Source organism: Ranitomeya variabilis, chromosome 7 (assembly GCF_051348905.1).
Source record: "Ranitomeya variabilis isolate aRanVar5 chromosome 7, aRanVar5.hap1, whole genome shotgun sequence".
Taxonomy (NCBI): domain Eukaryota; kingdom Metazoa; phylum Chordata; class Amphibia; order Anura; family Dendrobatidae; genus Ranitomeya; species Ranitomeya variabilis.
Window position 1 is genome coordinate 183,003,466 of NC_135238.1, and position 14,934 is coordinate 183,018,399.

The 14,934-nt window shown below is 45.6% G+C and overlaps 1 protein-coding gene across 8 annotated transcripts in view; it reads right to left on the minus strand.

Annotated features, from left to right (window-relative positions):
- LOC143784314 (NEDD4-binding protein 1-like) overlaps positions 1–13,931 on the minus strand; it is a 48,258-nt gene extending 34,327 nt beyond the window's left edge. For 2 of the 8 annotated variants that reach the window (XM_077272445.1, XM_077272443.1), the window contains exon 1: positions 13,594–13,931. In XM_077272445.1, coding sequence (XP_077128560.1) covers positions 13,594–13,869 — 276 coding nt within the window. In that variant the 5' untranslated portion in view covers positions 13,870–13,931. The remainder of the gene's footprint in view (positions 1–13,593) is intronic. The other 6 variants (XM_077272446.1, XM_077272454.1, XM_077272448.1 and 3 more) reach the window with 5 other exon arrangements.
- Positions 13,932–14,934: the final 1,003 nt, after the last annotated feature.

The following is a 14,934-nucleotide window of genomic DNA, read 5'->3' on the forward strand; positions in this document are numbered from 1 at the left end:
AATATTTCTGACAAGGTACTCTCCCCAGCACAGGTCTCTATCCTGAGCAAGGGACTATCTTTCTCTCCATGTGCACATACCAATTGGTTCAATTTACAAATAGATTTGGAGAGGTTTTTTAGATCCATAAAATTAAAGGAGTGGTTTCAGAATAAGGATACAAAAACCATGGAGGGGGAAAGTGAATTTAATTCTAGATCTTTGGAACTTAAAAAACGTAGTGAATTTACGCCGCCCGTTAATTCAGCAGTGATTAATGCTTTTGAAAAAGCTGTAAGAGAGGAGATTGAGGAAATAAGAAAAGGGGGAATAAAAAAATTTAAACATCCCAATATGACTGTTGAGGAATCTAAAGCGTTGCAGGAACTTGTCCATGATGGCGACCTCATCATTAAACCTGCAGATAAGGGTGGTGCGGTCGTCATCATGGACAGGCATAAATATATAGCAGAAATTAACAGCCAATTGCAAGACGAAAAAGTGTATCAAAAACTAGAGGGGGACCCTAAATTCAGCATTATGGCGGAAATCAAGAATTGCCTAGAAGATGCAGTTAATAAAAAAATAATTGATCAAGAACTTATGGATTATTTATATGTTAAATTTCCTAGAACGCCAGTACTATATACTACACCAAAAATCCATAAGTCACTGAGGGACCCCCCGGGACGCCCTATAGTGTCGGGGGTGGACTCAGTGTTCAGTGGGTTAGGAACATTTCTTGATAGAATCCTCAATCCGATAGCCAAAGAAAGCAAATCTTACATCCAAGACACAACACATTTTTTAAACAAATTGGAAAACGTGAAATTAAAAGGGGAGGTGATTATGGCATCTTATGATGTCATCTCTCTATATACATCAATAACACACCAATCTGGGTTGAAAGCAATAGAAAAGAAGCTAAATACAATTGAAATATCTGTGGATGGTAAAGAAATTATACTAAAATTATTGGAAATTATTTTGAGGCGTAGCTATTTCCTCTTTGGTGATACATTTTATGCGCAACAACGCGGAACAGAAATGGGGGCCAGTATGGCCCCCGCTTATGCTAATCTTGTAATGAGTGTACTGGAGGAGGATCTCGTCTATGTGTCCCACCACTTCCAACATGTGTTGGTGTGGTGGCGATACATAGACGACATCTTCCTCCTATGGACAGGTACAGAGAAAGAACTCAACACGTTCCATGAGTATCTAAATGAAATTGATGAAACAATTAAGTTTACACTAACCTCTTCAAAGTCCAGTATACAATTTTTAGATGTACTGATAAAGCAAGAGAATGGGGAGTTGACAACAACCCTGTTCGTTAAAGAGACAGACAGGAATAACCTCTTGGTATTTGAAAGCCAACACCCTCGCAGTATGGTGAGATCAATTCCTCTTAGCCAACTGTTGAGGGTGCGTAGAATTGTCAAAAATGAAAATGAGATTGAGGAAGTAATAGATGGCTTAACAAAAAAATTTTTGGAGAGAGGATATCCGAAGGAATTGTTAAATAGAGTAAAAGACAATACCCTAAAAAGAAATAGAAGGGAGTTGCTTAAAAACAGTACAGCAAAAAAAGTGTTAAAAAGAATACCATTTGTCACAACATATACGGAGGAAAGTGGGCCCATTGCTGAGGTGATTAGGAGACATTGGAGTATGCTGGGAAAGTGCCTTCCAAAAATTAAAGAATTTAGAGAACCTCCACTCTTCTCATATCGGAGAAGTAAAAATCTTAAAGACCAGATAGTTAAATCGGATATTGGCCCTCTAAAGGCTGTTGGTCAAACCACAATAACAGGTGCAAAACAGCATGGTAGCTTCCCGTGTCTATCATGCGTGAACTGCAAACATATGATAAAGGGATCTAAGTTTAGCCACCCAGTAACAAATAAACAATATACTATTGAGGAATATGTCACATGTGACTCAGACTATGTCATCTACCTATTGGAATGCCCTTGCAAACTGTGGTATATTGGGGAGACAACGTGTGAGCTTAAAACGCGTATGAATAATCATAGGCATACGATAAGAAAGAAAAGACAGGACTTGCCAGTCTCAAAACACTTCTTGGACTTTAACCACACGGAAAAGGACTTGAAATTTAGAATCATAGACAGAGTCCCTGTCCAAAGGAGAGGGGGGGATAGAGCATACCTATTGAAAAAATTGGAACTGCGTTGGATTTATGAGTTGGACACACTGAAGCCAAGAGGCCTAAATGTAGAGTTTAAAATTCATTAATATGGAAAAAAGTCTTAAAATTATGTGTTCTTCAAATTTGGTGTCTTTACACTGTTGGATATATATGGAATATATGGAATGTGGACTGTTCTATTATTTCATTTTTACTAAGTGTTTTGTTTGTAATTTTAGATACGACTCCATCCTCAACAAAAAGGCCCCTGCCCTACTGATATATGGAAGAAATCCACAGAGGAGGACATAATAAATAAAAAAATAAAAAAAACAAAAAATATGGTATAATTTTTGGTAATTTATCATATATATAAAAAATGTCTTGGTCTGCTAGCCAGTGAGATTGAAATGAGAATAATATACAAATATGGCGTCAATAAAATAAATTTCAACTAATTTGGTCTAAGGAATACTCATTTTTTAGTTATACACTCATATGGGTCCTGCTGCGGTGGTCATGTGACCTGAGAAGGACATGGATCAGTGCAGAGGCTCATTGGCAGTGGGAGATAGCCTGAATAAGGTATTTTCCTGCTAGCCAAGAGTGAACCATATAAGTAATAAAAATTATTAGACCAATGCTATTAATACCATCATTAACGTACAGGTTGGTGCAGTGTGGCAAATATAGTGCCCAGCGCAGAAGCGCTAAATAATAAGCAACATGAAGTGGAATGCCACAACTAAGATGGTGGAGCGGCACTGACAAGGCACCTATGCGCAGGCGCAATCTCACTGACTCGCACACCAGGAAGTTAATATTCAGACATGCGCAGTAGAGTATAGGGAACGCCGAGACTGGCGTCCATGCAGTCCTCCATGTGGGTCTCGTTCATTTGGTGGGGTAAGCGCTAAAAACCTTAATGATACCGGTAAATATGAAGCATTATGGCAATATCTGGTTATAGGAGAAGGTAATAAGTTGGAAGTAAATGATTGGAGGATTAATGGAGTCTAAACAGTCCATAAACAGCACCTTAGCACAATGCACTTTATATATCAAACAAACACTTATGAAATGAATTAACTTTTAATTAACACTGCAAACACTTTTATGGCTATATGGTATGCAAATAATTGTGAATCACATGTACATAAGCATATGAATTGTAACCTCCCACTGCTTGAGAAAGGCTCAGTGTGAGCCGAAACGTCGTATGAAGATGTGGGTCTGAAATAAACGTCACAGCTTTTTTCACCTTTACAAATATTGGAGTGCTGCCTTCCTTTTTCTAATCTCTAATGTTAAATATAGGTACACAGGCTGCATACCGGCCGCATGCAGAAATAGGCGGAGCTAGCAGCGGAGGGCGGGGCTTCAAGGAGGAAGTCCGCAGCCCTCCGCAGCTGCTACCAATGCAAGTGTGAAACCGGCCTTAATCATTTTTTTCCGAGATTCATGCCATTTTTCCCGGTGCCACAAAAACCACATTAAAAACGAAACCAAAACAGGTTTTGCTGCGAAATATGTCAAGGTACATCCTTTGTAGGTTAACCACTTGCCTGTAAGGCCAAATATTTAACCCCAGACCGAAAATTTCCTCTCCCTCTTAGGCTTAGTTCAGACGCAGCGTTTTTGAAGCGTTTTTCAACTTTAACATTGCTTTCAACCACTACAAATGCATTCACTGGGAAATGTCAAAAATACTTTTCAAAATTGATTTTACAATTGCAAGGTAAGGATGCATTCCAACTAGCGCTGGGGTCCGCCAGGAGGTGATCCGTAATGGATCTGACCTCCTGGTGACCCCAGCTAAGGCTGGCAGAATCCTGGAGTTACCAGGAGGTCAGATCCATTATGGATACCCTTCTGGCGAACCCCAGCGCTACTGGGAACACAGCCTAAGATGTGTATATTTCAAAACATAATTATGTGCATAAAACAACAAAAAAGTAAGTAAATGGGCACGCCAAATATAGGCATTTTATATGCAATTTTTTTATGAAAACATTTTTTGGTTGTAGCAAACTTGGTGCAGGAATATTTATTTGTAACTTTACATATTCCCCCGACAATTCTCGCATATTATTTTTTCGGCTGAATGTTCCTTGCATACATTTTGTCCGCAAGTAGAACAGAAACGCTCCGATTTTCTTTCCTTCTTTGCTGGACAAACATAGCAGCGCTGTCATGCAGAATCCACACTCTTCCCAGTAATAGCAGAGTCATAAAAGTTCTTCCCCAGCAACAATACAGACAAAAAGATTGAGTATCACATGTAAACCTAGTACAGGCCTAAAAGGCCCCAGGAGCGTGAATATGGGGTAGTCCCAAAAAAAGGTTGTTATACCGAAATGTCTGTAACATAAAAATATATGACTAACTGGAAATTACTAACAACTATATACCTGAGGATTACCTAGATTTTCAAAATTCTAACTAAAGTACTTTTACAGAAAATAGAAAACAGGGTTAAACTGAGATATCATGGAGTCATCAGACAAGTGGCCATAAACCACTAGAATATAAAAGCCACAAGGAATTAGACCAAACCACCACAGGCAGAGTTTCAGTAAACCTTAATGTTTTACAATGACAAACAGCAAACATATAGAGGCTTCGAACTGTTTCTGAAGTGAGAAAACAAACATTTATCAAGATTGTGTCACTATGAGCATTGTCTGTCACATCTGTAAATGTTTTACAAGAAATGCAGCTATGTGATTGTCTGAATGCATTCGGTATACAGTATTTAAATCTTGTTTACAAATCGCCATTTGTACATTTGAGGCAGCCAAAGTTATGGCTCTCAAGGAGAGAAACTAATATAGTGGACAAAGAAATATTTGTAATAAACTACTGAGCCAAACTAACATCATTGCATTATCAAATTTATATGAAGTGTATTGTGTCCAATTTGCGCAACCAGGCAACACAAAAAGGAGCTTTTCCAGTGAGCTCTTTAAGGTACACAAATGTGAAGTGTTTGCCATCAAGGATCTGGTTTCACCAATGGGGGGTACCTTTTTTAAAAATATACTATTGCCATCACAGCCACCCATGCCCAAACTTTACGGGCCTATAACAATTCAAAGCATGTTCACCCAGGTCATGTCGTCGGAGATAAGGAAGAGACATTGCAGGAGACAGTTAAGAATTAGGGCCAATGTAGTGGTGTGGGTCTCTGAGACTTGTAATGCAGTGCATGATCTGCCAAACAATTCCCCAATGGGGGTACCTTTTTTAAAAGTACACTAGTGCCATCGCATGCCCCTAGCCCAAATATCAACGGCCTATAACAGTACTGAGCACGTCTACCCTGGTGATCTAGTGGCAGGAACATTTTAGATTGCAGGAGACCGAGTTAAGAAGTCGGCCCAATGGAATGTCATGCCCAATTCCCCAATGTGGGATCCTTTTTAAAAAAAATAAGAGAGTGCCATCACAGCCCCCTTGGCCAAAATGCACCGTACAGAGCACGTTCACCCTGGTGATCTACTGGCAGACACAGGATAGATTGCAGGCGACCGAGTTAAGAAGTAGGCCCAATGTAATGTCATGCCCAGTTCCCCAATGTGTTGTCCTTTTTTAAAAAAAAATAAGTGCCATCACAGCATCCTTGGCCAAAATGCACCGTACAGACCATGTTCACCCTGGTGATATATTGGTTCTGGATGAGGAGGATGAAGATAAGAACAAACAGACCAAATCTGTAAGCGTATACCCATGTGGGGTTGTGAAGAGGTGCATGAGAATACGCCTCCCCAAAAGAGAGAATGTATTTGAGGTTATGTTTCGCTGTTTTCACTTGGTGGTGTACAGAAGACTTTCCCAATCCAGGCCTTGTTCATTTTTATAAGAGTCAGCCTGTCAGCATTTTCAGTTGACAGGCGGATGCGCTTTTCTGTTATAATTCCACCAGCGGCACTAAAACCCCTCTCTGACAGAACGCTAGCAGCAGGGCAGGCCAGGACCTCCAAGGTGTAGAGAGCCAGTTCATGTCACGTGTCCAGCTTGGATACCCAATAATTCAAAGGCACATAGGAATCCCGGAGGATGTTTGTACGATCTGCAAGGTACTCCCTCACCATCTTCCCAAACATTGCACTTCTTGTGACAGCGCCCCTTGCCTCTGTGCCGCCACAATGGGAATGTCTGAGAAAACTGTCCCAGAACTTGGCCATTGTTCCCCTGCCTGAGCTGGATTGTACTTCTGTCTCTCTCTTGCTTGGAGTCCTTGGTTGTACAACAAACCCTTGACGTCTGCTGCCAGCGTTCTCACATGGGAATTTTCTAAGTAATTCCGCTACAAGGGCCCTGTGGTACTGCAAAATTTTAGCACACCTCTCTGCCTCAGGCAGAAGAGATTGAAAGTTCTCCTGGTAGCGTGGGTCTAGAAGTGTCACCAACCAGTAATGAGTGTCACCCAAAATTTTGATAATCCGAGGGTCACGTGAAATACAGTGCAACATAAAGTCAGCCATGCGTGCCAGACTGCTAACAGGCAAGACGTCCGTGTCCTCATCAACAGGACGCCTGATGATGCTGTCCTCATCCTCCTCCCTGTCCTCAGGTCATCCCCACTGAACAGAAGCTAATACAGATGTGTTTGTAGTACCATCTATAGCACATGAAAGTAGCTCCTGTTCTTCCTCCTCCTCCTCATTGCCTAACAATCCAGGTTGAGAAGACATGAGGCTGGGCTGAGTGTAATCTCCCTGTATGTTTCCTTGCTCCATGTCCTCGTGCTCCGCCTGCAATGCATCCTCTCTGATTGTGAGCAGATAGTTTTTCAGAATGCTGAGAAGCGGGATAGTGATGCTAATTATGGCATCATCACCACTCACCATCTTAGTGCAGTCCTCAAAGTTTTGGAGGATGTTACATATGTCTTACATCCATGTCCACTACTGAGGTCTTATGTGTGGAGTCTGATCTGAAATTCGATGGCCTTGTTGATGTTGGTAGTCAACAACGGCCCTCTTCTGCTCACAAATCCTTTCCTACATATGCAGCGTAGAGTTCCAGCGCGTGGGGATGGGGACATCATACAATAGTCGGTGAGCTGGAATCTGAAAACGCTGCTGAAGCATGGCAAGGGCGGCTGAAGCTGTAGCTGGCTTTCTAAAATGGTCAGACAGACGGCATACTTTCACTAGCAGATCCGGCAGCTCCGGGTAGCTTTTCAGAAATCGTTGAACCAAGAGGTTAAGCACATGGGCCAAGCAAGGTGTGTGTATGAGCTCACCTTGCCTCAGAGTAGCCATCAGGTTACGGCCATTGTCACACACGACCATGCCTGGCTGTAGGTTCAGTGGTGTCATCCAAACATCTGACTGCTTTTTCAGCGCTGTCCACAACTCTTCTGCATTGTGCGGTTTGTCACCTATGCAGATTAGCTTCAGCACAGCCTGTTGCCGCTTGACTGAGGCAGTGCTGCAGTGCTTCCAGTTTCTGACTGATGTGTTGACTTCAGAGATGGAGGATGAAGAGGAGGAGGTGCAGGAGCTGTAGACTGTGGGGGCAACCCTGATTGACATAGGGCCAGCAATCCTCAGCGTGGGGAGGAAGTGTTCCATCTCAAGGTCCAACTGGGTCCCGGCTTCCACTATGTTAACCCAGTGTGCCGTCATTGAGATGTACCGTCCCTGCCCACAAGCACTTGTCCACGTGTCCGTGGTTAGGTGGACTTTCCCGGTAACAGCATTGTTGAGGGCACGGGTAATGTTGTGGGACACATGCTGGTGTAATGCCGGTACGGCACACCGGTAGAAATAGTGGCGACTGGGGACCGAGTACCTTGGGACAACCGCCCCCATCAGGTTGCGGAATGCTTCTGTCTCAACAAGCCTAAAAGGCAGCATTTCTAGCACAAGCAGAAGAGAAATATTAGAATTGAGGACTGTGGCCTGTGGGGCGTTGGCTGGGTATTTCTGCTTGCGTTCCAAAGACTGGGTTATAGACAACTGAACGCTGTGCTGGGTCAAGGACGTGGACGGGCTTGCTGATGGTGCTGCTTGACTGTGGGCCACAACAGGTGCAGGGCTAGAGGCATCTTCACATGCACGGTGTACTTGGGATTGGCTTCTATGCAAAACAGTGGAAGAAGCAGTGGTGTGACCAGCAGGCAGTGGTCCTCGAGCCTGGGGGTTCGGCCCACAAAGTCAGGTGCTTTGCTTGCATGTGCCTGATCATGCTGGTGGTCAGGCTGGTTGTTTTACTACCCCTGCTGAAGCAGGCACGGCAGGTGCTGCAAATGGCCTGTTTAGGGTTATCGGCAGAGTCTTGAAAAAATAGCCAGACTCTGGAAGATCTCACAGGTGGAATGGCAACTTCACTCATGTTGGCGTTACAGGGAACGGATGCATGCCCTCTGTCTGTGGCCACCACACTGCTTCTTCCTGCCTGTTGAGGGATATGCCTCCTTCCCCATTTGTGCTGCTGTCCTCGCTACGCATGTCCTCCTGCCAGCTTGGGTCAGTTACTATGTCATCCACCACCTCGTCTTCCACATCTGCACTCTGATCCTCCTCCTGACTTTCTAGAAATTGTGTCTCATCATGGTCCACCTCTTGTGACACTTTCCCACCATTGCCTTCGTGTGACTGGGGCTGGTCAAAGCTTTGGGCAGCTCTACATGCGATCTCATCTTTCCCCACTTCAAGTTGACTGGGAGAGATTTCTGAATCTTGAAATGGAAAACTGAACAGCTCTTCAGAGTGTCCAAGTGTGGGATCAGTTGTCTCAGGGCACTCGGCATGGTGGGAGGAAGGAGGATCAGGGTGAGGAATATCCTGGCCTCACTCACGGCTACTCAGACTTGACTGTGTGGAAGACAAGGTGGTGGTGGCTAAGTGACTGGAAGCATTTTCCGCTATCCAGCCAACCACCGATACACACTGCTCTGGCTTCAATAGTTGTGTCCTGTGGTCCCCTAGAAACTGGGACAGGAATGTCGAGAGAGAAGATGTGGGTCTTTGTTGTTGCCCACTTTCACCTTGCCCATGGCCTCATCCTCTGGATGCACCATCAGCATCACATCCACTTCCCTGTCCCTTGCCCCTTGCCTTAACCATTTTAAATGGACTACTGCACTATTTCAAATGCTCAACACAAATGTCTTTATTAGTAGCGAAATAATATGTGATCAGTATGCCTGCAAATCTATGATTTTTCAAACCCAAACACCAGGCAGGCCTCAGCCTGACCTAACAGACTGTATTCAATTTTTTTAAGTTAATTCATGCAAAATAGTGCTGTATAGAATTTGAGTATCACACAGCCAAAAAATAAGTACACCGGTCTCCAATGCCCAAACTAGGAGCACAGAGATATATGACGGCTCTAACGGAAATACCACACTGGCAAATCTGTGGCCTTTGAATTTTTTGATACGAAATAGCGCCGTATAGAATTTGAGTATCACACAGTCAAAAAATAAGTACACAGGCCTCCAATGACCAAACATGGAGGACGCAGATATATGAGGCCTTTTTCAGTGAATTTAAAACACCAAAAAAAAGGGAGCACAAGGATCGCACAGACAACTATGCTACGTATGCCTGACAAACTATAACTTTTCAACAGGCCTCAGTCTGACAGAACAGACTGTATTTTTTTTTTTTTTTGGGGGGGGGGGGGATTTTTGGAAAAAAAAAAGGAGAAATAGGTATATAGACAGTAAAGAAGCTGCAGCAGCAGCAGGCGGTTATGGAGCTTTGGGAGGGATGCAGTGGGAGCAATGGACGTGGAGCGCCCCCACTGCCGCATGGCCGAGGGGCACCCGGTACCGGGCCTCTGAGTCTCTGTTCTGGGGTTGTCACGGTGGCTAGACCCGGTCCGTGACCCTGCTGAGGGGCGTCCAGTGAAAGGTGGTGGTAAATGGTGGTGATATTGCAGCGCAGTGTAGGTCGTAGTAAATAACGAGGACACCAGGTTGCAGTCTCTTTACCTCTTTACTGAAGGTTTTAGAGTCCTCAGTCCAGAGCGCTGTCAACAGGGCTGTTTGAGACCGGCCGGTCCAAAGGCACATCAGGAGTTCTCTTTACAGGTGGGAATCAGTGTCTCCCTTCTAGCGCTGTGTGTTGTAGTCCTTCCCTGCTGAGCTCCTGGGATAGTCCTCACAACTGATTCTGTCTGTCTCTGATGTTCGTTCTCTCTGTCCCCCAGGTGATATGGTAGGAAGCACCCGTATGATGGGGTAGGCCTGGAGTTCTTCCGGGACCCTAGAGTCGCCCCTCTCCTACAGCTGCCTCCGTTGTCTGCTTAGGTGATTTGTGTGAGACAGCCAACCTATAATTGGCTGTCCGGCCGTGGTTTGCAGTAGTACTTAGAGTCTCTTACTTGCTCGGCGTTCCGGCCACCGACTGTTTGCGCCTCAGAAGGATGTTGCCTCGGTCTAACAGCACGACTCCTTCTGGTCCTAATGCCTCTTTTCTGTATTCCCGTTGTTCACTCGTTAGTTCTGCTCTTAGGAGTCTGCCAGGATCCCATCCCTGACAGGTCCTCTCTCTAGCTCTTCCCAGTTACTTCTCTCTGTCTTCCTGTCCAACCCCCAGTTTTACCAGAGTGTGAGGAGTGGCCTATTAGATAGAACCACCCCCCCTGGTGGCCGGAGTGTGAAGTGTAGTGCGAGTGTTACCTGGTCAGAGAAACTCCTTTAGTGCAATCAGACATAACATCACTCCCCTTAGTGGCAGAGCGACATTACTGCAATGACCAGGACTCTGGGGCGCTGCAGACGCACATACAGTGCCTGCAGACCTTGCATTGATGTGGATATGCTGTGCCCTGCCTGCCTAGCGCTGCAATATCGGGACCCACAAATTAGCCCTACAAAGGACTTTTGGTTTCTGAGGAGTTGTGGATGTAAGAGTTGCAGGCCTACACTAACTCTAAAACCACGATTCTGACCCTATCTCGGCAGCAGCTCTCCCTATTCTTCGCTGAAACAGGAACAGCATGCGGCGAGCAGGGCGGCACAAGGTCTCTTATACTCGGGATGATGCTGTACGGCCAAGCCAGTCACTGCACGACCACAACAAAGATGGCTGCGGCGTTTCATGGCTTGGCAGACAATCCCTGCACCGTGATTGGGTCTCTTAAGTCCGCCAAAATTGCTGGGTGGAGACTGCAGTTACCGCTGAATAATACCGGAAATGCTCGCTGCTCGCCGAGTACACCGATACCTGGGCGAGTAACGAGTAGTGGCGAGCACTTTCACTCATCACTATTTCTGAACTCTTCCTGAATTAAAAAATTAGTACTGTTGTTTCTAAATGATTATGAACTTGTTTTCTTTGCATCATTTGAGGTCTGAAAGCACTGGGTTTTTTTTATTTTGACCATTTTTCTTTGTTAGAAAAAAATAATAAATTTATTGCTTGAAAATTCTGAGACATGTCAGAAGTTTATAGAATAAAAGAGCAATTTACATTTTACTCAAAAATATACCTATAAAGAGAAAAATCAGACAAACTGGACATTTTGCAGTGGTCTCTTCATTTTTGCCAGGGCTGTAAGTATAATTACAACTGTGATTTGTCAAAAATCACAGCTGACATCAAGCCCAGGGTTAGTAAAAGAGAGGTGTCTATGAAACACCCCGTTTACTAACACTGTAAGTAAAACTAAAGAAACACAGATTAAAAACATGTAATTAAAATATAAAAACAGACACCCTCTTTCACCCATTTACCCCCCAAAAAAACACCTGCAGGTTCAATGAGATCCACAAGGTCCAGCGTAATCCACATCGAGGTCCCAAGACGATCCCCTGCTCCAATACATACAGAAGCCATAGTGACATCATAAAACGTGACCCCTCCCCGTGTCCGCCGTACACACACTAAGGGTGGCATGGAAGCCGCCACCTGTGAGGTCACTGGAGATGACAGTTTGCGGTTATCACGGCACCCTCTGAGCTGTCACTTGAGGTGAAGTCAAGGAGCACAGTGACCGGCAATATGCATAACCTGGCGGAAACATTGTAGTAGGTTGGATTGCCGGACTGCCCCCTGCGTGACAGGGGCACTACAGTACGGATGTCCGACAGTGAACCGTGGAATCATCACAGTGCATCAGATTGGTGAATCACTGGTGGACTGCGTTGCCCACTAGACTTTGTTATATACAGCAAGCTAAAGCTAAGTGGGCAGAAGGACCTGGTGTTTTAGCTTACTAAGTCTGGTATTAAACCACTCCAAGGGACCTGGTCCTTTATCCCACTTGGATTTAGCTTTCTCACAGTGAGCAGGCTAAATCCAAGTTGGCAGAAGGACCTGGTCCTTTAGCCTGCTAGATTTAGTATTAAAACACTCACAGGGACCTGGTCCTTTACCCAAATGGGATTTACCTTTCTCACAGAGAGCAGGCTAAATCCAAGTCGGCAGAAGGACCTGGTCCTTTAGCCTGCTAGGTCTAGTATTAAAACACTCACAGGGACCTGGTCCTTTAGCCAGCTGGGATTTAGCTTTCTCACAGAGAGCAGGCTAAATCCAAGTCGGCAGAAGGACCTGGTCCATTTGGCCAATAATTATAGTATTAACCCCTTCACAACGCATGATGCAGTTACGTCATATATCATAGAAATATAAGAAAAAATATTGATTTTGCTCAATTAAAAAAATACACAAATTGGGACTTGACATGTTTAGAAATGTCTGACCAATCAAAATGTAAAATAATCTGATCAGTAAACGGCATAACGAGAAAAAACTCGAAACGCCATAATGACTTTTTTTGGTCGCCGCAACATTGCAATAAAATGAAATAAGAGGTGATCAAAACATGGTATCCGCGCCAAAATGGTATCAATAAGAACGTCCCGCCAAAATAAAAAAAATTCCCAACGGCGATGTGGATGGAAAAATAAGTTATGGGAAGGAAAAAAAAATTAAAAAACGGAAAATCGCCTGAGGGTTAAAACACTCCTAGGTGCATGCATGGAAAAAAATCTGTGGTTGTGTGATCTACAAAAATGATCACCAGTAAATAAAACGGGACGAGGATGAGATTGGCGCAGAATATTGTACACACTGGGATTACGGGGAAAATTTGTGTGTATAATTGTCACATATAAATAAATATGTAATCAGATGTCATATCCAGGCTGCGGCTCAATATTACTGCAAAAAAATCACATGACAGTATTCATATCTATCTATATACAATAAGGGTCCTTCTATCTGCTGGGATTTAGCATTCTTATATAGAGCAGGCTAAATCCCAGTCGGCTAAAGGACCTGGTCCCTCTGCCGACTGGGAAATAGCCCACTCTGTGTGAGAAAGCTAAATCCCAGTGCACAGAAGGACCTGGTCCTTTAGCCGACTGGGATTTAGCCACAACCGTAGTGACTGTGGAGGGCAGTGACGGTGGGGGGGGAGGTATACAGGGGAGCAGTATACAGCAGGCGTATATCCGTGTGTACACCACAGGCCCGGTCACGGATACTCACCGGTCCATGCAGCCGCCGGTGTCCGGACTCTGTTTTCTCGTCAGTCTCCGCAGCACAAACTGAAACTGAAACTGTCTCAGCCCAACAGTTCTCGTCCGAGGAAGCACTTCCGGGTTTGCGGGTCACCGATCCCGTCACTAGAGGCCGCACTGCCTCTTCCTCACAGCGGACGTTGTGCGGTCGGGCTCCGACAAGATGGCGGCGCTCAGTCGCAGATAACAGTGCTGTGCATAGTGCTGGTCCGTAACCTGTGGCTCTAAAACTACAACCCCCCATCACATAGCTCCCAACCGTCCCTCATTCTGCGGGATTGCCCCGGATTTGATGCTTTGTCCTGCTGTCCAGCGCCCGACGCGCTGATCCCGCATACAACACAGGAGAAGCTGCCGTCACGCCCCCTTGCGTTAGGCCACGCCCCTTCCCCATGTTCCTGAGTCTTACTCTTAGGGCTTCCTGCCTGTGGCATGAAGGAGGCGCTGCCAGCGCTGGGCACGGGGTCATGATCTGCTGGAGGAGGAAGACGAGGAGCTCTGCTGGATGTTGTGCAGGACGAGCAGGCACACCGACCCTCCTGCCCCTGTGTGCGGTGCCAGCAGGATAATGAGCTGGAGTGGGCGTGCTCAGTAGCCATGTGCTGCAGCAGGCTGCTTGTTGCTCTGCTTGTAAGGAAACTAGTTCTCACCGTGCAGAGAAATGTGTCCAGATTTACTGATCTGCACCTAATGAGGCTTTGTGCTGTCGCTGCCCCTCCATCACTGCCAGGGAAGCCAGACATGCCCTGGTGAGGGCACCCGCAGGTGAGCGCCATGCAGCACTGGCACAGGGCTCACACAGCCCCTTCTCTGGTGAGAAGCACGTGCCCTGGTGATGTGCTGCCTGTTATGTGTGGGGTCAGGAGGTGTTTACAGTGTGGATGTAGCCGAGCCATGTGTGTATGAAGTGTATGGAGCGGAGCCGTGTGTGTATGAGGTGTACGGAGCGGAGCCGTGTGTGTACGAGGTGTACGGAGCGGAGCCGTGTGTGTACGAGGTGTACGGAGCGGAGCCGTGTGTGTACGAGGTGTACGGAGCGGAGCCGTGTGTGTACGAGGTGTACGGAGCGGAGCCGTGTGTGTATGAGGTGTACGGAGCGGAGCTGAATGTGTGCGGAGCTGAGTGTGTACGAGTTGTACGGAGTGGAGCCGTGTCTGTACGAGGTGTACGGAGCAGAGCTGAATGTGTACGGAGCGAAGCTGAGTGTGTACGAGTTGTACGGAGCGGAGCCGTGTGTATACGAGTTGTACGGAGCGGAGCCGTGTGTATACGAGGTGTACGGAGCGGAGCCGTGTGTGTACGAGGTGTA